Source organism: Salvia splendens, chromosome 3, assembly GCF_004379255.2.
Source record: "Salvia splendens isolate huo1 chromosome 3, SspV2, whole genome shotgun sequence".
Classification (NCBI taxonomy): Eukaryota; Viridiplantae; Streptophyta; class Magnoliopsida; order Lamiales; family Lamiaceae; genus Salvia; species Salvia splendens.
This window is the reverse complement of record NC_056034.1, coordinates 10883045-10909953: the sequence shown is the minus strand read 5'-3', so window position 1 is coordinate 10909953 and position 26909 is coordinate 10883045. Positions and strand designations below refer to the sequence as shown.

At 41.0% G+C, this 26909-nt stretch overlaps 6 protein-coding genes across 9 annotated transcripts; 3 read left to right on the top strand and 3 right to left on the bottom strand.

Moving 5' to 3' along the window:
* The first annotated feature begins 3422 nt into the window (after nt 1–3422).
* On the top strand, nt 3423–4661 carry LOC121794909 (peptidyl-prolyl cis-trans isomerase E-like). Its single transcript, XM_042193306.1, has 2 exons — nt 3423–3812; nt 4313–4661. Exons 1-2 carry the CDS (start codon nt 3512–3514, stop codon nt 4522–4524), a joined length of 513 nt encoding a protein of 170 aa, XP_042049240.1. The 5' UTR covers nt 3423–3511; the 3' UTR covers nt 4525–4661.
* Nucleotides 4650–6984, bottom strand: LOC121794908 (folate synthesis bifunctional protein, mitochondrial-like). 2 transcript variants are annotated; one of them, XM_042193304.1, is made up of 2 exons: nt 6696–6984; nt 4650–6269 (listed from the first exon to the last, which is right to left on the bottom strand). In XM_042193304.1, the coding sequence occupies exons 1-2, from the start codon at nt 6805–6807 to the stop codon at nt 4798–4800; spliced, it is 1584 nt and encodes a 527-aa protein (XP_042049238.1). In that variant the 5' UTR covers nt 6808–6984; the 3' UTR covers nt 4650–4797. The 2 variants fall into 2 exon arrangements, with proteins under 2 accessions (XP_042049238.1, XP_042049239.1); XM_042193305.1 differs by having other exon boundaries at nt 4650–6266.
* Nucleotides 6985–7038: 54 nt separating this feature from the next.
* On the top strand, nt 7039–9826 carry LOC121794907 (fructokinase-like 2, chloroplastic). The gene is made up of 5 exons (XM_042193303.1): nt 7039–7179; nt 7353–7681; nt 7742–8385; nt 8654–9125; nt 9324–9826. Exons 1-5 carry the CDS (start codon nt 7139–7141, stop codon nt 9548–9550), a joined length of 1713 nt encoding a protein of 570 aa, XP_042049237.1. The 5' UTR covers nt 7039–7138; the 3' UTR covers nt 9551–9826.
* Nucleotides 9827–10198: 372 nt separating this feature from the next.
* Nucleotides 10199–14909, bottom strand: LOC121794905 (probable RNA-dependent RNA polymerase 1). Its single transcript, XM_042193302.1, has 4 exons — nt 13835–14909; nt 11674–13532; nt 11441–11591; nt 10199–11343 (listed from the first exon to the last, which is right to left on the bottom strand). The coding sequence occupies exons 1-4, from the start codon at nt 14354–14356 to the stop codon at nt 10327–10329; spliced, it is 3549 nt and encodes a 1182-aa protein (XP_042049236.1). The 5' UTR covers nt 14357–14909; the 3' UTR covers nt 10199–10326.
* A 1095-nt stretch (nt 14910–16004) lies between these two features.
* LOC121794903 (probable RNA-dependent RNA polymerase 1) lies at nt 16005–20457 on the top strand. The gene is made up of 5 exons (XM_042193298.1): nt 16005–16223; nt 16591–17126; nt 17360–19197; nt 19276–19426; nt 19498–20457. The coding sequence occupies exons 2-5, from the start codon at nt 16605–16607 to the stop codon at nt 20287–20289; spliced, it is 3303 nt and encodes a 1100-aa protein (XP_042049232.1). The 5' UTR covers nt 16005–16223; nt 16591–16604; the 3' UTR covers nt 20290–20457.
* Nucleotides 20458–20587: 130 nt separating this feature from the next.
* On the bottom strand, nt 20588–24839 carry LOC121794904. 3 transcript variants are annotated; one of them, XM_042193301.1, is made up of 7 exons: nt 24608–24839; nt 24463–24531; nt 21885–22697; nt 21570–21640; nt 21312–21478; nt 21132–21225; nt 20588–21052 (listed from the first exon to the last, which is right to left on the bottom strand). In XM_042193301.1, exons 3-7 carry the CDS (start codon nt 22210–22212, stop codon nt 20750–20752), a joined length of 963 nt encoding a protein of 320 aa, XP_042049235.1. In that variant the 5' UTR covers nt 22213–22697; nt 24463–24531; nt 24608–24839; the 3' UTR covers nt 20588–20749. The 3 variants fall into 3 exon arrangements, with proteins under 3 accessions (XP_042049235.1, XP_042049233.1, XP_042049234.1); XM_042193299.1 differs by having other exon boundaries at nt 21570–21643; nt 24608–24838; XM_042193300.1 differs by having other exon boundaries at nt 21570–21643; nt 24611–24838.
* Between the last annotated feature and the right edge of the window lie 2070 nt (nt 24840–26909).

Genomic DNA, 26909 nt, shown 5'->3' with positions numbered 1-26909 from the left:
TTAAATGTATTTTAGTTTTTTTAATTCGTATGTATTTTGTAATATTACAAAATTGATGATGTGGCGCGCCATAGGGCGCGCCCTTAGGGCGCCCCACTGCAGGTGGAGAAGGAGGAGGATAAAAATGCTGACGTGGCGCGCCATAGGGCGCGCCTTAGGGCGCCCCACTGCGGATGGCCTGATATACTTTTGGTAGATGTTCAAAAAAAAAAAGAAAATTGTGACATACTTTTGGTATTCGAGATCTACAAATTGTAAATAACAATTGAAGTCATTTCTTATCAAATAAGATTAATAATCTCTAAATATTAAGAAATGTTCAAAATAATTGATTGATCCAACAAATTATTTCTTGATAAAGAGAAATATATGACCAATAGTGGTTCGAATGTATAGAAAAAGAATACGAAGTATTATGCAATTCCTCGTAATAAATGATTGATTGCTCCACGTGGGTGTAAGTTGGCCAAGCACTAGACGCATGCCAGATGTCAAAGATCTCGGGTTCGAGTCATTCATAGCACGTCCTTTAATATTCATTTATCCATAAAAAAATGATTGATTACTCTATACTTCAACTACAACCCTAACTCTTAGAGGGGAGCAAAATATTCAAAATTTGAAAATTAGATTCGAACCAAACAAAATTTTAAATTCAATTCGAATTATTTCAGATTTTGTAATGATCGGATCAGATCAGATCAGATTCTTTAAATATTTCAGATGTTCGGATAGGATATTTCAGATGTTCGGAGTAACCTGCAAATTGAAATGTATTTATATAACCTCTGTCCCAAGAAAGATGGCTTATTCGTTAGGCAACACCAGATTTAATGTAGTGTATTATTTTGTTTGTTAAATGGAGAGAGAATAAAATAGAGATAAAGTGAACAAGTGCTGAACAATTATAATGGAGTAATAGAATTTTGGATTTTAGTATTGGGTTTTCAAGTTTTCAGAATTTGGATTTTTATACATTTTTATTTAACTTCGGATTTTTAAGATAAGCTCGGATTTTATAGTTCGGATTTTGAATTTTTAGGTTAGAATTTCGTACAATTCAGATTGAATTAGATTCATTTTTCATAAAATTTGATTTTAGATCAATTCAGATTGGACAAAATTCAATCCAAAATTCATCCCTACTAAAATCCAAATCCTATTATAATCCTTAAAAAAATAAGAAACAAACATAAAGAGTATTTAAAGGAAAAAGTTTGCATGCAAAATAACTTAAAAAAGACAATGCAAGGACTAAGGTGAAAAATTTAAACTTTTCCCCAATTTAAGGGCACCCCGCAACGCTGTGCCGCCCCCGTTCCTATGCCGTTCCGGCGGAACGGTTCCGCGGCGGCACGCGTTGCAGCGTGCGTTCTGTCGCCATTCCGTGCCGCCCCCGTTCCTATGCCGTGCCGCGTTCCGTTCCGGAGGAACGCGGAACGAAACGTTCCGCCACGCGCCTAGGCGACGTGGCGGCCTCCCATTCGACGCGTGAAGCCCACTCGCTGCCCCGCGAGTGGGCTTCGTCCAGGTGACGCAATAATTCAATTTTTTTTTTTAAAAATACGAATTTAATAAAAAAAAATTTTTTGCAACGGTAATGTGATCCGTTTTATATATTTTTTATTTATTTATTTATTTACTCTATAAATACTCCTATTTCATACTCATTTCAATCACAAACACACATCTATTACTCTCTATTTCAACCCCAATTTTCATCTCAAATCAACTCTCGTTTCCTTCTCCCAAATTTAATCAAACTAATGGATCCTTTTGAACAAATGCGTCAAATATTGCAACAATCACTTGAAGAAGATCGACGACGGGAGGCCGAAGAAGCCGCGCCGCCCCAACGACGCTCCCGTACGTACATCCATCGTAACCGGGAGGAAGCCGCTGCAAGGTTAGTACGCGACTACTTCTGCGATAACCCGGTTTGGGGAGATACGTACTTCCGTCGCCGTTTCCGCATGGGGAAACCTTTATTTCTCCACATCGCGAATACTTTGGCAGCCCGGGAAGAGTTCTTCCAGGAAGGGTACGACGCGGTCGGCAGTCCCAGCCACACGACGCTGCAGAAATGTACTGCAGCAATCCGTCAGCTTGCCACTGGACAAACGGCCGACATGTTCGACGAATACCTCCACATCGGAGACAACACTGGGCGAATGTGCTTGCTCAAATTCTGCAAAGGCGTCCGGGCAGCCTTCACCGATGAATTTCTCCGGAGGCCAAGCACGACCGATTGTCAGTTCTTGCTCGACCTTCACGAAACAGTGCACGGATTCCCCGGGATGCTCGGCAGCGTCGATTGCATGCACTGGCAATGGAAGAATTGCCCGGTGGCGTGGAAGGGGTCCTACACGAGCGGCCACAAAGGCACCCACCCAACCGTTATACTTGAGGCCGTTGCCGACTACCGCCTTTGGATCTGGCACGCGTACTTCGGGGTCCCCGGGTCGAACAACGAAGTAAACGTGCTCCACCAGTCCGACCTCTTGACCGAAGTTTTGGATGGTAAAGCGCCGGCCATCAACTTCGTCGCCAACAACCGGCTTTATAAAATGGGGTACTATCTCGCCGATGGCATCTACCCGAAGTGGCCTACCTTCGTGAAGACGTGCAGTGGGTCTGCGAACCCAAAGCAGGCTCTTTTTACGCAGAAGCAGGAGGCTGCTCGCAAGGATGTGGAGAGGGCGTTCGGGGTTCTCCAAGCGCGCTTCAACATCATCAAAGCCCCGGCTCGTACGTGGTTCATGGAAAACATGGTCGACATCATGTATACGTGCATAATCTTGCACAACATGATTGTCCAAGACGAAGGACCCGAGGCGGGAAATTGGTTCGACGACGAATCCCCCGGAAGCTCAACCGCAAGTAGTCCGCCTCGAAGTGGAGCGCATCCGTCTATACAAGAACGGTTATCTATTCGTGCAAGGACACGCGACTCTAGTGCCCACACCCAACTCCAACATGATCTAATTGAGCACATTTGGGCAAATTTTGGCGGATGAAATTATTAAAATTGTGTACTTTTATTTTTTTAGGATTTTAATTGTGTGCTTTTTATTTTTTTAAGTTTAAGTTGTAATTTTTTTAATGTTGTGTGTTTTTTAATAAAGTGTGTTTGTTTTTTAAAGTGTGTTTATTTAAATTGAATTGGGTTGGAAATAAAAAAATTGAAATTGAATGAATAGTAATTTAAGGAACGGTTAAGGAACGGAGGGTTGCACGTTCCGTTCCTTAGTTAAGGAATGGAGTAAAAAAGTACAGTGGGGCCCTCAAATAGTGGTTTAAAGAACGATATAGGAACGGTATAGGAACAGCGTTGTGGATGGCCTAAGTACTCGAATCCAAGTTAAATATTGATGGAGTTTATTCATATTTCGCAGAAGCTAAGGGGTGAATATGAAAATTCAGCGAAAACCTATTTGACGGCACTCGTCTACCGCCATTGATGGACTAAACGAGCAAATTACGCGATTCGCGGAGAAAGGAAGAAATCGCCATGAATGAAGGAGTGCAGAAGAACACGCTCTACGTCGGCGGTCTGGCCGAGGAAGTGAACGAGCAAATACTCCACGCCGCCTTCATCCCCTTCGGAGACATTAAGGATGTCAAGACGCCGCTGGACCAGGCCACGCAGAAGCACCGCTCCTTCGGCTTCGTCACTTTTCTAGAGAGAGAAGATGCCGCTTCTGCCATGGACAATATGGACGGCGCTGAACTCTACGGCCGCGTTCTCACCGTCAATTATGCGCTTCCCGAGAAAATCAAGGGTGGAGAGCAGGGCTGGGCCGCCAAACCTAGTAAGCTTCTTCTTACTTTGTTTCTTCTTCTACGTTTTGAATTCGGTTACGATTTCATATATTTTTTTAATTGAATGCTGCTCGATGTAAGATTTTGAGATTTTTGGTAGGGTTTTATGCTACTCGGCAGTTGAATTGAGAATTTAGTGACTTTGGGCGGAAATTGAAGTTTTGTTTATTCAAAATCTACGTCTAGGGCTAAAACTGTGAATTATGAAGCATCGCCTATGAATTGCTTGCTTTTCGGATTTGAGGCGAATTGAATTAAAAACTTTTGGTATTGCTCAAGATATTTAGCTAGGGATTTCAAAATGTTGAAGCAGTTCTTATGCGATATAGAATGTTAGAATCAGTTTATTGCTATGGTCAAATCCTAACTTCATTAATTAGAATGAAGAAGGAACACACAGCATATTGATAATGTTTTGGATGAAAAATGGCAGATTATCTGCAGAATGGGGCACATTGAATTCGGACTAATATGTTTGTTAAAATGGCAGTTTGGGAGGATGCTGACACCTGGTTCGAGAGGCAGCAGCAAGAAAAGGAAATGTTGCGGCTTCAAGCAGAGCAACGAGCAGCGATGGAGGCAGCCGAAGACTTGCACAGAAAGAAGATGGCTGAGGAGAGAGAAGGCGAGAAGGATGATGCTGATGCTAAGGATGATCCTATGACAAAGGCTGAAGCTGAGGTTTTGAATCAGACTGCTTGAGCCTTGGATCAAACACTGAATCAACTATAGCTTCCTTGATTTGTTGAATCACTTTGATTCAATGCTATCCTTTGTTCTTTTCATGCGATTGTTATATATTTTGGGATATCAAAAAATGGAAAGAATTGTCCAAGATACATCATCTTGCAAGTTGTTTCTTTTTCTTAATACAAAATTTCAATACAGTTGGTTATGTCCACAAAAATGATTGTCAAAAAGCATTTGTCAATGTGAACTGAAATGGAATGACACAAAAAAGGGAAGCAAGCATGGTTAAGAGCCTCTGTTTGTTCTCCTATGAAGCATGGCATCACAGAGTTTGACAGCATCTCTGTTATCTCTCACATTATGCACTCTCACTATATTTGCTCCACCCAGAACTGCAGCTGTGACAGCGGCAACAGTGGCTGGATCTCGCTCACCTGCTACGGGCCAACCACAGACTTCCCCCAAGAATCTCTTCCTCGAAGGCCCTACTAGCAACGGGGCGTGGGCCAAGGCTAAGCTCTTCTTACCAATCTCAGATCGGATGGTTGGCAACCCCATGAGAATGTCCAAGTTTTGTTCAGTATTCTTGGAGAATCCGATCCCAGGATCTATGATCATCTTCCATGCTGGAATACCGGATATCTCAGCATCTCTAACCCTCGTGCAAAGCTCGGACGCCACATCACTACACACATCATCGTACACTAGATTCTCTCGATTTTGCATTGTGGATGGATCACCTCTCATGTGCATAACGATGTAAGGAATTCCAAGGGAGGCCACCACATGATGCATCTTCACATCCAGCTTTCCACCAGACACGTCGTTGACAAGATGGGCTCCTTTGCTGACCGCCTCCAATGCAACCTGCGAATGGAAAGTGTCGACAGATATCAGCTTCCCCACCATCTCCGGCATATCTCTGACAGCTTCCAAGACGGGGATCAGTCTATCAAGCTCTTGCTCAGGAGACAGCTTAGATGCCATGGGACGCGTTGATTGTGCCCCTAAGTCGACTATATCTGCACCTTCTGCAAGCATGGATTGAACCTGGGAAACTGCTGATTCGACAGACAGAAACTTCCCCCCATCGCTAAAACTATCAGGAGTCACATTCAGAACCCCCATGACAGAGGTGTTTGCAGACCAACTCCACAACCGGTTCCCAACTGGCAACACTCTTTCCATCCCATCCTTCCCAACGAGTGACTCACCTCCCAGCTCCTCCCATGCATCAAAGAGCCCACCCGGATGCTTCGACAGCGAGTGCCAAGATTTAACCGTCTCATTATCCGCTTGAACCCCCAGCAGATCAATCAAGGGGGCCATCACAAAAGGCCTCTCCCATATTCTCTCATGTGGGATGGTGAGAGAATCGGAGTTGACAGTTCGACTCCCATAAAACAGAATGTCTAAGTCGATTGGCCTAGGGCCGTACCTAATGCCAGCAGTTCGGCCCAAGTCCCTCTCAATCGCCTTCAGCGTCGCCAGCAGCTTATGAGGGCTGAGCTTTGTAGTTCCTCTAACAGCAGAATTGAGGAACCGAGGCTGGTCAGTTACATATGCCGGTTCAGTCTCATACAAGCATGCGTGTCTCGTGATCTGAATGTCTGATTTCTTCATCCGTTGCAAAGCCTCCTCAAAATTATGAACCCTGTCACCCACATTGCTTCCAATAGCAATCACAACTTCCTGCTCTTCGGAGTTAACCTCCACCGGAGCATCATGAAATCGGCGGGAGAGGCACAATCTTGCTGCTGTCGAGAGCAAAATCACCTCATTAGCATACAAATTTGCATTAGATCTATTGTTACAAATATAAATAGCATTAGATCTATTGTTACAAATATAAATACAAATGCTGTTGAAATGTTAATACAGATCATATACTGATCGAAGAAAACATAAGCTCCAAATTTCGAATAGCATGAATTTCTGTCGAATTCTTCATTGCACCTACTTCTTCCCTTTCATTGACAATTTTGTATCACTAAATTTCAACAAATAAATATATTCTACAATTTCAACAACACACACACACAGAGGTTGTGCCTCCAATTTACACTGGTTCATAAATTCAAACGTACACGCATTCATCATTGGTGTATGATTTCTGCAGATCGTAACTACTTGAAAAAGTTCATATCAATGGGAAAAATGTTTTAAGTGGCAAAAAGGATCACCTGCAAATGAAGTCTTGGCAGCTCTCCTACCGCATTTGATGGGCACAACCTGTTTGATAAAATTCATCCCAAGAAATGCTTTTTCAGCGAGTCCCAATGTTGTATTTTGCATTAATTTTGCTAACCCACATGAACTTCTGCAGTTAATTTGAACTCTCTAAAGATTTGGTATCTATGGCGGAGGAAGTTGAAAGTTAAGTTTAACAATTTAGGAGAAAAAAGCAATCTTGAAATGAAACCTAGTGCCTAGTGGTGACTGGTGAGACTGTGGTCGATGAAGGGATATAACAGTCATTTGATTCCAATTGCCTTAAGACATTAATATAAATAGATAAATAAATATGATATCAGAATTATCTACTATTTGTACTAGCTCGACACTGAACTCTCTCCCCTAAACCCCTTTCCAAGATTTTGTGGGGGTTTTGTAGAATCTTTATGGGATGGCATCAATTTCTTTCACACAGTTTTCTTTGATACCCAGGTCTCTTCTTCATCTTTCTCTTCTGAAAATATTAAACAAATTCTTGAAATATCTGTGTGAATGAAAGCAAAGTTAGCTCTTTTATCTCTTGCTTAATCGGAATTCGGTATTTTTTCTGCTGTTTGAAGTGATTCCCGATGTATTCAGATTTTTGTTACATTTTGTTTGAGCAGGATATGCAGGTGGCAATCGAAAGGGAATTCCCCTTTTATAAACTTATGGAAAATTCAACATTTTGGATTAAAGGGAAATATAGTTATGGCAGTCTCTAGTAGTAAAACAGCCGGTTCTTCACCTGAACCGGAATCGGATGGAGAAGCGGTAGTTGTCGAGAAAAAGACTTTAAAAACTACTAAGCGAGCTTCTGCAAGAACCAAAAAAGTAGTGGAGATTCCAGATGAAGTTTCTGCAGTCACTGACAGTGTTGGAGATGAAGCATTGGTCAAACCTGCAGATTCGGCTGAGGATTCAAAGAAAACCAAGCCTAGAACTCGAAAAAAAGGTTGAATCTTGTTCGAATTTGGATGAATCAGTATGTGAATCTAATTGTGTTTCTGTGCAGCTACTTCGACATCCAAGGCACTGGAAGAAGATGGCGGGACTAAGAAGCCGACAAGGCAGAGAAGGCGCAGCAAGAAGGCTGATGTCGCGGATAGTCTAGGTAGTGAGACAGAATTGAGTGATGGTGAGGGGGAGACTTTTATCTCGACTTTGGATGAAGACAGTGAAGAGGAGCTACAGCTTGACATAGATGATGGGGAGGATATAAGCTTCACCTACGGATGGCCGCCTCTTGTTTGTTGTTTTGGTGCAGCTCAACACGCATTTGTCCCAGCAGGAAGGAGGGCCAACAGACTCATCGACTATGAGTTCCACGAGAGCAAGAAGGACGTCCTGTGGGAGCCAGAGAAGTTTGTTAGGGCTTCTGGAGGAACTGCGAGTAATGTTGCAGTAGCTCTTGCAAGTTTGGGGGGTAAAGTCGCCTTCATGGGAAAACTTGGGGATGATGCGTTTGGCCAGTCTCTGTTGCATTTTCTTAACAGCAACAGAGTGCAAACGAGATCAGTACGCATAGATGATAGTAGGGAGACGGCTGTTTCGCGCATGAAGGTTGTAAAGAGGGGTGGCTTGAGGATGACTAGCTCCAAGCCGTGCGCTGAGGATTGTTTGTCACAGTCTGAGATCAATGTTGATGTGTTGAAAGAGGTTAGTTATCTCAGCTTTAGTTCTTGAAGAATTTGATCTATTTCATCAATCATCTATGTCGTTATCGTGCTTGCTCTAATTCGTGCTCGAGCTTGAACATTGCATGTTTACTCATAACTCATAAGGTATTGATCATTTAGGCTACACGGTTTGTTGTTCTGCCAAAAAGATAGTTCATATAGTTTACTTGCACTGTCTATCGAGCATGCTCTACTTCGTGCTCGAGCCTGTAGATTGTGTATTTACTGATGGGGTATGAAACATTCAGGCAAAAATGTTTTACTTCAATGCATCCAGTCTCCTTGACCGGAACACGAGATCCACAGCACTGCGAGCTATCAAGATCTCTAAGAAGCTTGGAAGTGTAATATTTTTCGATCTCAACCTTCCATTGCCACTCTGGCAATCTAGTGAAGAAACCAAGATATTCATACAGAGAGCTTGGAATCTTGCTGATATCATTGAGGTCACTAAGCAAGAGCTTGAATTTCTCTGTGGGATAACACCATCAGAAAAATTTGATACCAAAGACAACTGCAAGTCTAAGTTCACTCATTATACTCCAGAAGTCGTATCTCAGCTCTGGCATGACGGTCTCAAGATTCTGTTTGTAACAAATGGGACTTCCAAGATACATTACTATACCAAGGAGCACAATGGTGCTCTGCTTGGAATGGAGGATGCGCCTGTTACTCCTTACACCTCCGACATGTCTGCATCAGGAGATGGCATTGTTGCAGGTAATCGAACAAACTTATACTTGTCTACTTGTTTATGGACCGTGCAGGACACTATGATTCCATTACTCATAACATGGCTTTATATCTTTGTGCATCTTATTAATGAAATGTTGTTTCTCTTACACAGGCCACTTCCATAACTACCTTAATGTTTGTCTCTGCTGATAGCTGATATTTCTTTCCTTGATACTGGTTCAGGTTTGATGAGAATGCTCACCGTTCAGCCACATCTCATCTCGGATAAAGGCTACTTGGAGCGCTCGATCAAGTATGCCATCAGCTGTGGTGTGATAGACCAATGGCTACAAGCACGGGCCCTAGGCTACCCCGCGAAAGAAGGCATGGAAGATGTGGAGTCGGATCCCCACAGCATAAGATCAATCACGGAGAAGGAATATAGAACTTTAATTCCTTCGAGTTCATGAGTTAATGTTATTCTGCATCCACATTTGCCAACTGAGTTCTTGGCCTCCTTCGATGTCATTCTAGGGCTATATTTTGCCATCAATCTTGTTCGATTACCAAGTGTTTGGAAGAAAAGATTGTTGACACGGCGCAGTGCAGCAGACAGAGCGGTGAGAGTCTTGTTAGAGTGGTTGCTGCAGTGTTCATGTGTTTGATTGTAAAATTGTGTAATAGATGGAATGTAAGTTTTGGATAGTGAGACATTTTTTCACAGTTAAAAGTGTTTCTTCTTTTTACATTTAGCAGAAATCACAGAAACCGGTTTTCCAAGTCCAGACATTACAAGGGAATGATATTAGGTTTAAACAGAACTGTTAAAACAATTTACAAGGAATATCAGTATTATAATGGTGTCAATAGGTAAATATTTGGGATTTGAAAACTTTTTGAAGTATAATTGGACTGGAACTTCGAAATTTTGATCTTTGAAACTGACTTGTACAAAACCAGGTTTTAGAAAATAGGAGTAAGTAATTATAATTATTAAATAAAAATGTTAAAAGATTATTTTACAATATTCCATTTTGCTTCTTAAGGCGTTTTAAAACTGTTTTTGTTTTAACTTCTCTTTCCAACTCATTACTCATCCAAACTCAGAAACCACAATCTAACTGCATTCAAACTGAAGCATCTCTAGATTAGATAATGAGATACACAGATACAAGTCTAGTTTAAATATGACCAGAACAAAATGCTTCTAAGTCTTTAAATATGTACAACTTTCAGCTCAAGATACTCATTTCAAGGAAAGATATTTGAACTCCTTTTTCATCCATATTTTCTTGCATCCTCCTTGATCTGAGCTGCTTGTTGAGTGATCTTTACTTCCAGTATTCTCATTGTTCATCATTTCCTGACATGAACTGCTTTTTGAGTGATCTTTTCTTGCATTCTCCTTCCTGACTCCTTGATCTAAGCTACTTTTCGAGCGGTCTTTTCTTGCATTCTTCTTCTTGATTCCTTCTTGACCAGAGCTGCTTTTTGAATGATATTTTCTTGCATTCTCATTCTTGATATGGACAAGCTTGTCGTACACACACCATGGGAAACTAATGTAGTGATTCCTCTTCATCTTCATATCCTTGTTGTAGTGACCCCAAAAATCAGGATGATAAGTCACGTGATACCAAGCCGAGGCCATTGCATATTGATTGCCCGATTTGGTTCCTTTCTTGAACCATGATCTGGCTTCATTTCTCAGAGACTTCACTGCAGCACCAATCGCTTCAGTGCTCTTTCTGCGGTCAAAGGTTTTCGACATCTTCATAATAGCTCTGCTCAATATCTCACCCTCAGTCTTGATGCCATAGTAGTCTATCAAGTTCCCCAGTTTACAGTCATAGCGGGTTTTGTGGTCGAATGCTTCCTCAATGTAGTCTCTGAAACCGTCAACTTCCATGTCAGCATCGTAGGAGCTTCTAGCCACTTCTTTTGTGAACTTCAAGGAAGTTGTGTCAGTGGCAAAATCCTTCACCTCCTTGAAAAGCTTACCTATCACACCCTTGGATTCACAAGTGGGCTTGTCGAGCTTCTCCATGAAATCAGGGTATTCTTTGACGCGTAGTTTAGGAGGGATCTGTGCAGGTCTGCCGGTTTTGGGGAAGTCGACTGCCACTGAGTGTAACTTAGCTAGCTCCAAACAAGGACTGCTCGAGGCCATGGATGGCTCCTTGTCAGCGAAGACAATATGGGCATTGGCAATCATTCCTAAACTCTCGTTCAAGATGTAGTTGGTGAAGTATTCTTGGACTTCCTATAGCACAGACAAGAACATAAAACATACCAAACTTACAAATATAAAGTTGTAAAGAAGATACAATGATTCATGAAAGATAGATAGAGTAATGTACCTCAATGGTAACCTCATGATCGAGGTGTGTGGCTGGGGCAGGATCATAATCCATAGGTGTGAATTGTTCCGGTGGAATCATATCAGGGTCCCAACAAACAAAATATATATCTCCATCCAAATCACTCCCAGAACATTCGTTTGGATGTGGTCTGTTATTACAACATTATCAGCCTTCAACAATCTCATGTTAATACAATTAATGTAAGAAACCAGAAACAAGTGAGTGTTTACCTCATTCCTTTCTGAGGGAAAACTATGCAGTTCACCATGTGATGCAATGCTGGAACATCAATAGCTTCTAGAACCCGAAGATCACCAGGGTGCAAGCATGGATTCTTAGCAACAGCCACCTTTCCTTTAACAATGTAATTACGGTCAGTAGGTGTATACTCATCAATGGATTCCTCGTGGAACCTCCTCTGCCCGGCGCCAGAATATTGCACAAATACTTGTCCGTATTCTAAGGTGCCTGTTTCATCGAGACATCCCATCATATTTCTACCTTGTCGGATAAATATTCTAGATTTGATCCGCAAATCCAGCAGTTGTGATGAGCGGATAGTTTGCAACATCATTGCAAGAAACGGCTCTTCATCGGGTTTATACCCACATTTCAACATTTCCTTCAAGATGTAAGTGTTTTCTCCTAGAGACATGAGATCCAAAGCTTCTAGAGCCTTGAACGGATCTAATAAAATATCATTCAGCTGAGCTACTGCTTCACTTTGCTTCTTCTCAAAGACATGATCCGCGACCCCAAGAGTGGATAAGAGTGTGATGATTTGGCGATTCAAGAAGCACGGTTGATATTTGCTCCATCCAAGAACGTTTAGTTTTGTATCATCTGATTGGTACTTCAACATGCTCGGTCTCAGTGACATCTTCACTGGTGAATTCGGATCGATTGCCACGACCCCTTTGTAGCCACCATACCTGATCTGGAAGGCAGATGGTATATTGCTTCTGAGTCCACATTTTATCGCAACTCTTTGTGCAAAGTCGACTGATATCTTTCCAATCCCATCAGAGAAGATATATGTTGTTTCATCTCTAACAACCTTGACGTCGGGGATTTTATCAACCTCATTCTGAGTAACACTTAGCGTCTCCGTGGATGAACCAAAGGACTGGCCAAGCCTCGCAGCATATTTTGCCACGTTCCGTATGGAACTGAAGTCGCCCATCCACCTCCTTATACCATCAGCATTAAGGTTGTCAGTTGGGGCAAACATCCAGAGGGAGTTCTCCCTTAGTTGACTTGAGGAAAACGCAAGAAACTCGAATTTCTTGCTCCCAATAGTGATGCCATTCCTCAGAGTTGAAAGTATCCTCGAATACAGCTTTGTTCTTGTGTTCTCATCCCCATCAGCTCCCCTTGGTGCTAAATCAGATGCATACATCTTACTCCAGTCCTCTTCCACAAATGAAACACGAAGAAAATTGTCAATGTGATCATGGAAGTTGCGCAACACGCGATTTGATACATTCACTTCAGGACCATGGAAATACACTTTGGTTGGAGTGACTTGAACCCTGTGAATATGCACCAGGTCATCATCCACAACATGAGGTTTCGGTTTCTTAAAGCCGCTGTAGCTCTGATGCTGCTCGATAAGCCATGAGTGAGGATTATAACAGCACTCCTTTAAATAGTAAAGCTTTTCCAAAAGCTGCTCAAGGTATGCAATATCATATCTTTCTGGATTGAGCAACTGATAGAAATTTTCATCTAGCTTCGGCCCTGGAAGACATCCGGTTTGTACCAAACAACAGACCTTGAATAGTAGTCGATATGGCAACTCAAGACCTCGAGGAGGCTGCATAATCGGAACTAGATCCAGAAATTCACAAAATGGCACTCCATTTTCCAATGTGAAGGGTGTTTTACTTTCTTTATAGTATAAAAAGTGTCTTTCAAAATCTGGAAGTTCAATGCCACTAGGAAGTTGGATACATATACCGGAAGATTGTCCAATACATGATGATGGGGTAAAATCAGTTGTTCGGACCCACTGATCATCTGGAGTTTGACGGAAATAGCTATACCTAGAGTCTGCAAGCTTCTTGTATATTCGCGGTGCTCCATATAACTACAGGACAGAAGGCAAACCATATCAGTAAAATCAAGTGAGAACGTGATCTGTAAATGATGATAATGTGCAGAAATCCAGTGTTCTTCTGCATATTTCTTACACTCGAAACAACAAAATGTGATCCAAGACATCCCGCAGCAACAAATAGAAACAATCAACAGTTACATTTCACAAACAACAAGGATGAAACGTAACTACTAATTTCATTTGATATATATATATATATATATATATATTATATATATGAATCCGAATTAACATAAGCTAACAAATCAAGCAAAGTAATATTCAAATCGGACCTGTATGAGAAGCACCTTGGCAGCTTGATTGCCTGAATCATACATCACAATCTGCCATATATTATCATGGTAGAGCTGAAGCTTGTATTCAATTGATTCGTGAGACAATAATAAGTGCATAATCTTCAGCCCCGTTCCAAATTTAATAGAAATGTTTGCAGCCTTCCACAGCACTGAAAACCTCTCTTCTGATAACTGGCATCCCAAAAACAGAGTTACACCATCCATAACATTGTCATATGTTCTAGGATTTGGCACAATATCTTGTGCATCCCAAAATTTCAAAATACAAGGGCCACAATCTACGCGAAAATTTGTCAGATGTGTTAATGTCCTATCATCTAGGTTATTCACAAATTGGATTACAGCATAAGCCCTCGATCCTTGTTTCCCATTTTTTACTTGTATGGCATATATAGGACCAAACAGTTTGCGCAATCCACTATGCTTAAAGAAGAACCTTCTGATACTTTCAGCAGTATAAAGCCGAGGGAAGCCGGACACTTGAATCGTCTTTCCCATCTCACCTAAAGCTCTCTGCAATGACGATAATGAATAAAGATCCCTAGCTAAGCAACCACATTCAAAGTAACTGAGAGTAGCAATTGTTTTAAATCAACCATGATAACTTACTCCTTACTATACTACTCTTCACCATAACCACTTACAACAGTAACAACATAACATAGCTGAAAATTAAATATTGACATACATCAAAGGCTTTAAAATCATGGAATCTCAAAATTCTAGAAAACATAGTACAACACACACACACATAAAAGAATGATTATGAATTATATGATGAATATTAAATGCACAAAGGCAAACCAGAAAAATTACTCAAACCCTTACTAGTGCAAATAAAACTACAATACTTCAAAAATGTAATTACTTGGTAAATAAAGAGTGTGCAAATAAAAAGAGATTGGTACTGGATCAGTGAGAGAAACAGGGGGAGGAAAATATGGAAGGATTCGTCACATGTCAACAATTTTCTACTCCATTATGAAAAAAGGAGAAGAAATCTTTGTTTTTTTCTGCTTGTGTTCTTCAATCAGCGAGTGAGAGTGAAAATGATGGGTAGAGATTTCATCCTATGCGGTGACACACACAACAATAGCATGTCCCGCAGATTTTCAAGAATTACTAAGAAAAATACGTTTAAGATTATTAGTAGTAATTGAGAATTATTAGTCCTACGCCAATGGAATAGAATCTCAATTAACAGAAGTTAATTAGTCTCCATGCTACTTTTTTTACAATAATACTCAACAAATGGTAATTTAAAAAATGTTTTGTTTATTATTTACTCTATCCGTCCGCCATTAGGAGTCTCATTTTTTGTCTGCACCGGTTTTAAAAAATATTAAGAAAACTGTGTGGAAAAAAAGTTAGTGGAATAATGGTCTCACTTGTATATATTAGTTTTAAATGAAATGTGAGTGAAATGAGTTAGTGGAATGTGAGACCCTTTATTATTTATGATAAAAGTGAACCGGGACTCCTATTCACGGACTATAATGGCAAAATAGGACTCTTATTCGCGGACGGAGGGAGTATCGTGTACGAATTTTAAAATATAATGGTGGGGGAGGATGGATACTAAAATAACTTTCTTAAGTGTGAAGTCTTGGGTCATTTTTTATTCTCTCCTTCTAGAATCTTTTAATATTTTGGGACCCATGTTGGATTTATAAACAAATACACTAGTTAAGCTTTCATAATTACATATGTACGACCAAATTAGTTTTTCTTCTCATTAATTTTCTAAATATAGTGATTTTATTAACAAATAAAAACAGAAACTTGAAAGTGATATATATAATATTTGTGATCTACTCCCTTTTGGCATGAACTTTTATAAACTTAGATACTTCATGACTGTGTAGATAAGTGGAAATAAGGGCATAATTTTTTATAGGGCTATATTAAAAACTAGGGAAGTGTGTAGATCATTTTAATCTAAAACTGATAAAATATGAGACAAAACAAAAAAAAGTAAGATGTACTATAAATTAATTTCGGTGAAAGAATAAAAATGACAAAAATAATGATTGAAGCATAAACTCGTTCAATTTTAAATAGACTGATTAAAATATTTGCATCATATTCTCTCCTTTAATTGGGCAATATACGCAAGACTCCATTCGTCAGCAATGAATTAGTAAATGATTAAAGTATGTTTTCAAAGAATCTGTGTTGATTTACTGTGAAGAAACGTTATTGACTTGAAATACAGTGAGTCACTCACTCTCAACCTTAGTCTCTCTCTCGAAGTTGAATCTTTTCTTGGAATGGGTTTGGTAGAAGAAGCTCATCCCTTGATCATTCAACTCTCGTAGTAACTAAAATACTTCCAACTTCCCACTTCACTCTCTTCGATTTTAGGGTAATTTCTCTCTCTCTCAAACCTCCCTCTACGTGTATATGTATATGTATGTAATGATCACTCTCTAAGATTGAATTTTCCCACATAACATACACATATTTGTTAGATCCATCTGTAAAATATGACTCTTGTGATTATGTAGATTCTTGAAATTTTTTAAGTTCTTGTATGAATTTGTGTCAGACCTTTTCTTGTCTTCATTGAATTATTGGTGATGATTTTGGTGAAAATACTAAAAAAAGAGAAAAAGAAAATAAAAAAATCAGCCCTAATCTGATCAAACTGCATTTGGTTACCTGGTTTCCTTGGATATGCTTTTGGTTCTCTTGTTACTCTTGATTAAACTGCATTTGTGATTAAATTGCAGTTTTCACTGTGAAAATGAGAAAGACACTTCATGTTTCTGGTTTCCCCAAACTTATTGCTGCTGAAGAAGTGAAAAAGTTCTTGGAGGACCGTACGTGCCCGGGAGCTGTGGAGGCGCTAGAAGTGAGGCCGGGGAAGAGGGGTTCGAGGGCTTATGCCAAAGTCCAGTTTACAAGTAGAGAATATGCTGAGGATATCATACATTTGGCAAATATTGGCCTCTATTATTATATGGGAACTAGTCGCTCTTATTTAAAGGCTTTTGAACAGGATACCAACTTTGTGAATCCTAAAGCATTTAAACATGAAATGGATGGTGTGACTCTGAATTTTGGGTGTCAGGTGTCTAAACAAAAGTTTTCTGTGCTATGGAGAGCTCAAGATGTTTCTGTTAAATTTGGAGCAGGGCTGAAGAAATTTCACTTCTTTTTGAGCCATCGTAATGTTGAATACAGGCTTCAGCTGTCGTACGAAAATATATGGCAGATTGTGCTGCATAATTCGAGTGGTCGAACTGCAAAGCTTCTTCTCATACAGGTCCAGTGCTTATCTACTTGTTACATCATTTATCTGTATGAACTTTAGTTTCTCCAACTGAAAATAGAATTTTTTGCCACATTACATTGTTTTGTAGCTGTTCTTTGCTCTTGCAGCTACTACATACACCTTGATCATGATATATGATAGTGTTGTTTGATTATGATATACTGTAATCCATGCGTTTGGGAACTTTTGATGTAGGTTGATATATTTATGCCTTTATTCTTCAGTTATATGGAGCTCCTCGGATCCACAAGAAGCTCGATTCAATTTATTGTTTTTTCAAGGATATTCCGGATGATCAGTGGATTAGGACGACAGATTTCACTCCATCATGTATCGGACAATCTTCTGGCATGTGTCTCCAGATTCCTCATGGCACGAAGCTCCCAGATTTTAAGCACAACTTTGTATACTACAGTGTAAGTGACACACCATTGGTCTTAGAGAATGGAGCCCCGTTCTCTGCAGATTCACCTCTGGTTCCGATTGTGCAACCCCCACGTGGGGTTGAGCTGCCTTACAGATTATTGTTCAAGGTCTGCACGTTGGTGCAAAACGGATGCATTCCTGGAATGAAACTAGATAGAGAATTTTTCCGTTGTGTGAATCCCGAAATGTATGATATTAGATACATAGAGCATGCATTAGAAAAGCTTTACTTTCTAAAGGAATGCTGCTATGATCCTGTGGCATGGCTTCGTGAGCAATACCATAAGTACCAAACATCCGAGGAACTACCTAAATCTCCTACCATTAGTTTGGACGATGGTCTGGTGTATGTTCACCGGGTTCAAGTTACTCCAACCAAAGTCTACTTCGCTGGACCTGAAGTGAACATGTCAAACCGTGTCCTCCGCCAATTTTCTGGCCACATTGACAATTTCCTTCGTGTTTCGTTCGTTGATGAGGAGTGGGATAAGATGTATTCAACTGACCTATCTCCAAGGGTAGCCACCTCTATTGGCAATGGAAGGACAAAGCTGTACGAGAGAGTACTTTCTACCTTGAGGAATGGCATAAGAATAGGGGACAAGAAGTTTGAATTTCTTGCATTCTCCTCGAGTCAGTTGAGGGAGAATTCCCTCTGGATGTTTGCTGCTTCAGCTAGAAACCTCAATGCTGATTTTATAAGGCAGTGGATGGGTGATTTCAGTTCCATACGGAATGTCGCAAAGTATGCTGCAAGGCTTGGTCAGTCCTTTGGTTCGTCGACAGAAACACTAAGTGTTGCTCGGGAAGAGGTTGAAAGAATCCCTGATGTTAAGGTTGTTACAGATGGAACCACATATACCTTTTCTGATGGGATAGGGAAAATATCATCTGATTTTGCTCGAAGGGTTGCTTATAAATGTAAAATCAGAGGTAGTGTTCCATCTGCCTTTCAGATCAGGTACGGTGGCTACAAAGGTGTCGTTGCAGTCGATCCCACTTCATGGGTAAAGCTGTCATTGAGGGATAGTATGCTGAAGTATCAATCAGACAACACGAAGCTAGATGTTCTATCATGGAGCAAGTATCAACCGTGTTTCATGAATCGCCAGATCATCACACTCTTGTCCACCCTCGGAGTGAGTGATCGCGTCTTTCTGGTGAAGCAGAGGGAGGCAGTAGCTCAGCTCGATGCTATCTTAGTCGATCCACTAAAAGCTGAGGAAGCACTGGACTTGATGGCTCCCGGAGAAAATACCAACATCTTGAAAGAAATGTTGAAATGCGGCTACAAGCCTGATGAAGAGCCGTTTCTCTCAATGATGCTGCAGAATTTCCGCTCAGCAAAACTGCTCGATTTACGGGTGAAGGCAAGAATATTCGTCCCACAAGCTCGCCAAATGATGGGATGTATGGATGAAACTGGCACCTTGGAATACGGACAGGTGTTTGTGCAATTTTCAGGCACCGGAAGCAGTGGGGATTCAACTGGCTTCAAGTACACCATTACAGGAAAGGTAGCTGTGGCTAAGAACCCGTGTCTGCACCCGGGCGACGTCCGTGTTCTCAGAGCTGTCAACGTGCCAGAACTAAGCCACATGGTGGACTGCGTCGTCTTCCCACAAAAGGGAAAGAGGTAAAAACTGACTCCTTCACAGTATCACACTGTTCAATTTCATCAAATCATTCTGAAACATACTGTGTTGCTAATCAGACCTCATCCAAATGAGTGCTCTGGGAGTGATTTGGATGGAGACATATACTTCGTGTGTTGGGATCCTCAGTTGATTCCGCCTCGTCAAGAATCTCCGATGACTTATAATCCTGCTCCAAACACACAACTTGATCATGATGTTACCATTGAGGTAATAATCATTATTTGCAAAACTTGATACAAAGCTACGTTTCTACAATAAAATGTTAATTTGTGGTGCAGGAAGTTGAAGAATACTTCACAAATTACATTGTTAACGACAGTTTGGGGATCATAGCCAATGCACATACTGTCTTTGCTGACAGAGAGTTTAGCATGGCATTAAGCAGTCCATGTGTAGAGCTGGCCAGACTTTTCTCAGTTGCAGTCGACTTTCCCAAGACCGGAATCCCTGCAGAAATCCCTCCTTACCTTCGTGTGAAAGAGTACCCAGATTTTATGGACAAGCCCGACAAGACGACGTACCAATCGGAGCGGGTCATCGGGAAGCTCTACCGCGAGGTGAAGGATATCGCCCCTCACACATCTTCTGTGAAGAGCTTCACCATAGAAGTGGCTATAAAATCTTACGATAGTGACATGGAAGTCGAAGGATTCAGAGAGTACATTGACGAAGCCTTTGAGTACAAGACTGAGTATGATTACAAGCTGGGGAACTTGATGGACTACTATGGCATCAAGACTGAGGCTGAGATACTGAGCGGTGCCATCATGAAGACGTCAAAGACTTTTGATCGGAGGAAAGATGCAGATGCTATTGGGGCAGCCGTGAGGGCCCTTAGGAGTGAGGCTAGGTCGTGGTTCAAGAACGGAAGTGAATCGCGGGATGCCTATGCAATGGCTTCGGCTTGGTATCACGTGACTTATGATTCTTCTTTCTACGGCTGCTACAATGTGGGGATGAATAGGAGGGTTCACTACATCAGCTTTCCATGGTGTGTTTACGACAAGCTTGTCCAGATCAAGAGGGATTCACTTAATAGGCATTTCAGACGAGGTTTGAGCCTGGGATGAGTATTTAGTGTTTACCGAATACCCTTTTGCCTCTCTCTGCTGCAATGTGTGAATATGCAGCATAACTACTAGATTTGGTGTGTAAAAACTAATGTATATATAGTTTGTGGACTTATCCAGTTGCACTATGTTATTTTCAACTGCCAATTTCATGGTTCGTTTTTCCTATCTGGTGACTGACAATGCTGTGAGTGTGTGTGTGTGTGTGTGAGAGAGAGAGAGAGAGAGAGAGAGAGAGAGAGAGAGAGAGAGAGAGAGATGAGAGGGATGACAGTTGTGCAAGAGAGAATTCAACAACTATAAGATAGTACTAAAAACTTTTCATTGATCAATTCATGAGACACGGGAATTTGAGGGATTACAACTCAAAACTGGAAGAAGGGTGCCCCATGAATCTTGTTAAACATTTCATGGTAGATTTGCACTAAAAAATTGTGTACTGAGAGACTTACTGCCTTCGCTAAAAACCCATGTAAAGTTTTACCTGCTTTATCACATGGTACGGTAGTTTTAGCCTGCAATCTCTCTGTTTGCGGCTCATTGGCCTTCCCTTAGCTGCAGGGTCTCGATTCTCCCTCACGTCTGCCAGCTTCCAAACACAGCATTTCGACTCTGTTTCAATGGAGTCGAGAAGGTACACTACTTCCTTTTCTGGGGATCTGGTATCTGAATCTTCCAAATAGTTGACAATCATTGCCATATCCTTGAACCTCAGCAGGTCATCCGGTACTCTCAGCAACCGATCTGCACCAGGGCTCGATACCTACAAAAGAAATCGAGGAAATAGAATCAGATGTACAAACATGAAAGTAGTAGAGCCAGTCAAAACATGTAAATATTACTTCAAGAGCTAAATCATCTGGGATTTCTTCATCCAATGATATCTTATATTGGCGACTGAAAGCCTCAATCTCATCCATGCTGGGACACCCGTATCTGATCAAGGACAGAAAACAGTAAACGATAATCATGCTCTAACATTTGTTCCATGATTACTAGGACTAACGCGACACGAGACCTACTCATTTGAAAGTTTATCTAGTCTCACATAGATGTAACCTCGAGGAGACGTTTTGAACGCATAGAGCTGCATCTCTTCACTAAACTCCCGAAGAACTTCTTGAGCTATAGATAATGCTTTCTCACCCCAAGGGCAATTGTTAAGAACAACTCCTCCACCATCACCAACCTATAGTTTTTTCCACACTTTCATGTTAACAAAGAATCAAGTTTGCTAACTATCCAGCTAAATATCAATGATCATTAAATTTAAACCACACCTCAGGCTCAGCTTCATCCTCTTCCTCCCACGAATCAATTGGTTCCACTTCTCCATTTGATTCATCTGAAGCTTCTTCACCCATACATAAAATGCAAGCAAACATTATCAAAACTAACCAGAAAATGCCGGAAGGCCATGATCTAAGTCGAGAACAAGCCCTCAAGTAATATGGCGTAGACTAAATAACTCTGGCTTCAAGAACACAAATTTCCACCCAAATAAAGCACAAAGTAGCATAAAAAACTCGAGACAATACATCAAACACATGGTAGGCACTAGAAACGACCCTACAAAATAGAACAGAAGAGCTTACCATCAGCACCGTCGTGGTTATGAATAGAAGAAGTGGCGTGTAAGTGGCGAAAAGCGGTGATAGACGCAAAACACGATGTGGGTTTGGGAGAAATGCAGGTAGCATTGATGGCGCCAAGAATGGCATAAAGACCCGGTTTTGATGAGGGGTCATATTCATGAATGCGAGAAAAAAGAGTAAAAGAAGAACATATTCTCCTTACACCTCTGTGTTGTAAGCAGCTGTAAATCCTATAAGCTCTCATATTTTCGAAGCAGGATGAGAAAATATGGCGTAGATTCTTCAATTTCCACGCAGAGTGGAAGCTTGAGTTTTTGTAATATAGCATCGAGTCCTTTTGAATCGTGATTTAAACATGAATCCTCTAATAAACAGATTAAATCTCGTTTTCTTTTTTATTTCTTTCCTAATTTTATAGTACCACCTACTATAATAAGAATTAAAATATAAATTAATACTCCTAGTGTCACGACCGTCCTTTAGGATTAATAAATACGGGCGATCGTGATTAAAAGAATTTAATAATCAGACGAAGAGAACTAGGGTTTAGATAATGAGTTTGACCTACAATTAATATTTAAAGAAAATGACCAAGAGTTGACATTATCCAACAAAATCCCAAATATTCAATATCCAAACAATTTGAGTTGAAGGCCCAATAAATGGTAAGTAAAAGAAATGTCACAGCGGAAACGACCAAGAGAGAGAGTGACGTCATGTGTGAAGACACAACGACACTCATAATTCAAGGATAAACAATTCATTTTCCGATTTACTTGCTCAACACCACCATATTCTCGTCGCCTTTAAAACCTGCACATAGGGAAAACACATGCAGGGCTGAGTACTTAATATACTCAGTGGACACACGCCGAAAATAGTTGATAAAGTTATGTCATTCATACCATAATGAACTCGAGTTTTACATTTAGTAAAGAAATATCATCGAGTATCACAAAAACAGTTTCATAGCCTGGCCAGGCAAAACAATCTCCCCACTTTCTCAACAACCAATCATTCACATCCTCTTACCATAGTGCGACGAAAGTGTGGCCACACTATTCGCCCACGAGACCGGCCGACTAGCTAGGACGGCTCACGATCCCACCTGTGTACACACCCTGATAGGGTTTGCGGCCCTACTCAGACCCGAATTCGTTTAACATAGCCCTATAGCCTAATGGAGCGAACTCACAAACTAGGCATCAGGCAATAATCTCAACATAGCCCTATAGCCTAATGAACGAACTCACAAACTAAGCATCAGGCGACAATCTCATCATCCAAACAAACATGGCATGACATAACAATTTAAACCACCCTTATTCCACCATAATCATACTTTTGAAAACGTAAAAGAGTTTAGTAAAAGAAAGCCCACCTCGACTGTTTAATTCTCAAGTACTTTCTTCCCCTTAGTATCACGATTCACTTGCGAGGATTCCCCATTAAAATTAGATAATAGATAAATCAACACACTTTTCACATAAATAAAAAATAAATGCATGCCTCCTAATTAAAGTTATTTATCTCTCATTTTTTCGATTATTCGGCGGCCGCTTGCGCCCATAATTCCTCCGTTGGCTCCTCGTATTTTCCACCACGATGTCAAATAAATTTCCAAAATTTATTTAAGCGCACAACTGAATTATCGCAACTATTTCCCTTTGTTACGAAAAATTATATATTTTCCGGACTTGGGATAAATTATTCATGCTTCAAAATTATCCCAGGATTTAATTAAATAATTCGTCACGATTAAATATCGGCCCAAAACTTAATTATTTCCCCACCTTATATCTCCAATTTAGTTAAGGAGCCCCAAATAAAATAAAAGAGAGCCCAAACTTAAATAATAAATCATCCAATTAATTTATTAAGCCCAATTTCCTTAAATAGAACAAAGGCCCAATTTTTAAACCAAGGCCCAATTTTAACTCGCACACCCCATTCTCGACTCTCTCTCTTCTTATTCCTCTCTCTTCGTCAACAATTTGCAGCGAATTCCTCCAAATTTCCGTCGGTTTTCTCCAATTCGTTCCACGGCGCCGGCCGCTGCTCGCCGGGAAGGTGCGTATCGTCGAGCTCCTCCGCCGAAATTGTAATTTGCAGCGGCGCCGCCGACCGGGTTCTGTTCGGAGCACTAGCTCCCGTTGTACATCGCCGCCGACGAACGGCTCAAACCCCCGCCGCCGATCCTCCGTCGCACACCGTCGCTGCTGGTGGCCGTCGTCCAGCCACCGTCTCGGCTGTCTGAAGTCAGCCGCTGCTGCTGCCGCTGCACAGAGCCGGGCTGTTGTTCGCCGCTGCTCCGTCGGTGGTCGTGCAGCCCCGAAACATCACCGCAACCCCCTATTCATCCCGAAACCAATCCGAACCACCCCGAAACAGCCCCGAACAGATAATTCCGATTACTCAATTCGCATTGTAAACATATAAGTTCTGATTGTTCAATTCACATGGTGAACTTCGATAAATTCTGATTGTTGATTAAGTTATGTATGGGAGTAGAGTATGATGATATGTTGTGAACTGAAAGCAAAGAAAATCATACTTTGGAATTGGGTAGGAATTATACCTCCGTGAGTAGGACTTGTGGAGTTCAGAAGGTTGGAAAGGAGATTCTTGAAGCTGGAAATTCCGATTTCTGTTAATAGAAATCACCGATGTTAGCTTTTGAAACAGAAGCAATTTAGGTACAAATCGATAGGGAATTTGTTTACCACAATTAGGATTGATCTAGGAATTCGGCACCCTTCGAAGTCTGCCGTGGATTTCAACAAGAAAACTTCTTGAATTCTCGTTGCAGAGTTGCGTTGCAGAGATGTGAGAATAAGGGGAATGGTTTAGAAAAAAAATATATATTAGAGAGGAGATGGCTGACGGGTAGTTTAGGTTTGGGGAGAGATTTATGGGAGAGAGTGGAGTGGGCGGTTTCAACGTGAGGTGAGGGAAGAGGAATTCGAAATCCCGTGCCCTTTTTCCTTGTTTTGAATTAATTTGGTATTTATTTGCAGATCACGGAGGAGGAATATCTCATCACGGAGGAGGAAAATCTCTACAGAATATCTAATTAAGATTTGAATTAATGTCGATTTATGACCAAGTCAATAGAGAAAATATTTAATTAGACTAGTTTAATTCACAGTCCATTGTATTTTATTTTAAATTGTGTAGTCCACAATTTATTTATCACGAACTGGATTATTTATCCCATTTATTCGATCCAGCTCACGAATTGAGTCCAATATACTTATTCCTCACGGAAATGAATTATTTTAAATTCGCGCAGTAATTTATTTCCCAAAACTCTAGTCCAGCGACAAATTCCACTTAACAATAAATTGACGGACCCTCGCAATATTAATTGCATTAAATGCAAGTACTTTATAGTTCCAAAAAAATTAGGTTTAGAAAAACGGGGCGTTAAATCCTACCAACCTTAATAGAAATTTCGTCCCAAAATTTGTTACACTCAAGTAAAGAGTTTAGGGTACAATTCCATCATCTTATCCTCATTCTCCCATGTGGTTTCTTCATGCCCATGATTTCCCCATAGTACTTTCACACAAGCAACAGTTTTATTTCTCACATTCTGTATCTTTCGGTCCAAGATAGATTGGGGTCTCTCCTTGTAGCTCAAGTCTGGATTCAATGCGACTTCTTCGAAACGGATCACGTGCTTCGGGTCGAACACGTATTTTCGTAACTGCGACACATGAAAAACGTTGTGCACATTACTGAGGTGTGGTGGTAGCGCCAGTCGATATGCAACGAGACCCACTCCTTCAAGAATTTTATAAGGCCCAATAAATCGCGGCTTCAATTTGCCCTTGACGCCAAATCGTGTTATCCCTTTTGACGGGGATACTTTCAGGAAAACTTTGTCGCCAGCTTGGAATTGTAAGTCGGTTCGTCGTACATCCGCGTATGATCTATGTTTGTCTTGGGCTTGCTTTATCCTTTCACGAATTTGCCGAACGATTCCTACCATTTCTTCAACAGCATCGGGTCCAAGTATTCTTCTCTCGCCAACTTCATCCCAGTAGAGCGCCGATCTACACTTTCTTCCGTATAATGCCTCATATGGCGCCATATTTATCGTTGCTTGAAAACTGTTGTTGTAGGCAAACTCAATCAGTGGCAGTGCTGTTCTTTCGGACTGTCCATAAGTTTGCGGGTGAAACGCTGTGCTAAAGTTCAATTTGGTTCCAAGCTCTTTCTGTAGGCTCATCCAAAATCTTGAGGTGAATTTTGGGTCACGGTCGGACGTGATAGTTACTGGGACTCCATGCAATCGAACTATTTCCTTTATGTAAATTTGAGCTAGTTTGTTGGACCCATAGCTTATGAGAATCGGTATGAACTGCGCACTCTTGGTAAGTCGATCTATAATTACCCAAATAGCGGTGTTCCCTCTCAGAGTCCTCGGCAACCCCGTCACGAAATCCATGGCGATGTGCTCCCATTTCCACTCAGGAATCTCTAGCGGTTGTAGCTTTCCATACGGTCGTTGATGTAGAGTCTTCACTTGCTAGCAGACTAAACATCTCTCAACGAATGACGCTATGTCCCTCTTCATACCATTCCACCAAAAGGACTTCTTCAGATCTTGATGCATTTTCGTACTTCCTGGGTGGGCGGTGTAAGGGGTCTCATGTGCTTCACTCATAACCTCGTTTTTGAGCTCCTCATTATCCGGCATACATAGTCTTCCTTCGAAAGTAAGGGTATTGTCAGCTTCTTCATTAAAATTCTCAGATTCGTCGGTTCGCACTTCTACATGAATTTCCTCAAATTTCGCATCCATCCGTTGTGCTTTAATAATTCTTGACCTTAGATCAGGTTCAACAGCTAAAGTGGCGATTCGTGTTTCCACTGTTTCAGGTGCCATCACCACTTCCAAACGCATCTTACCAAACTCGCGAATCAGGCTTTCTTCTTTGGTGAGAAAAGTAACCAGTTGGGAATGGTCCTTCCGGCTCAAAGCATCTGCCACTATATTTGCTTTGTCGGGGTGGTAAT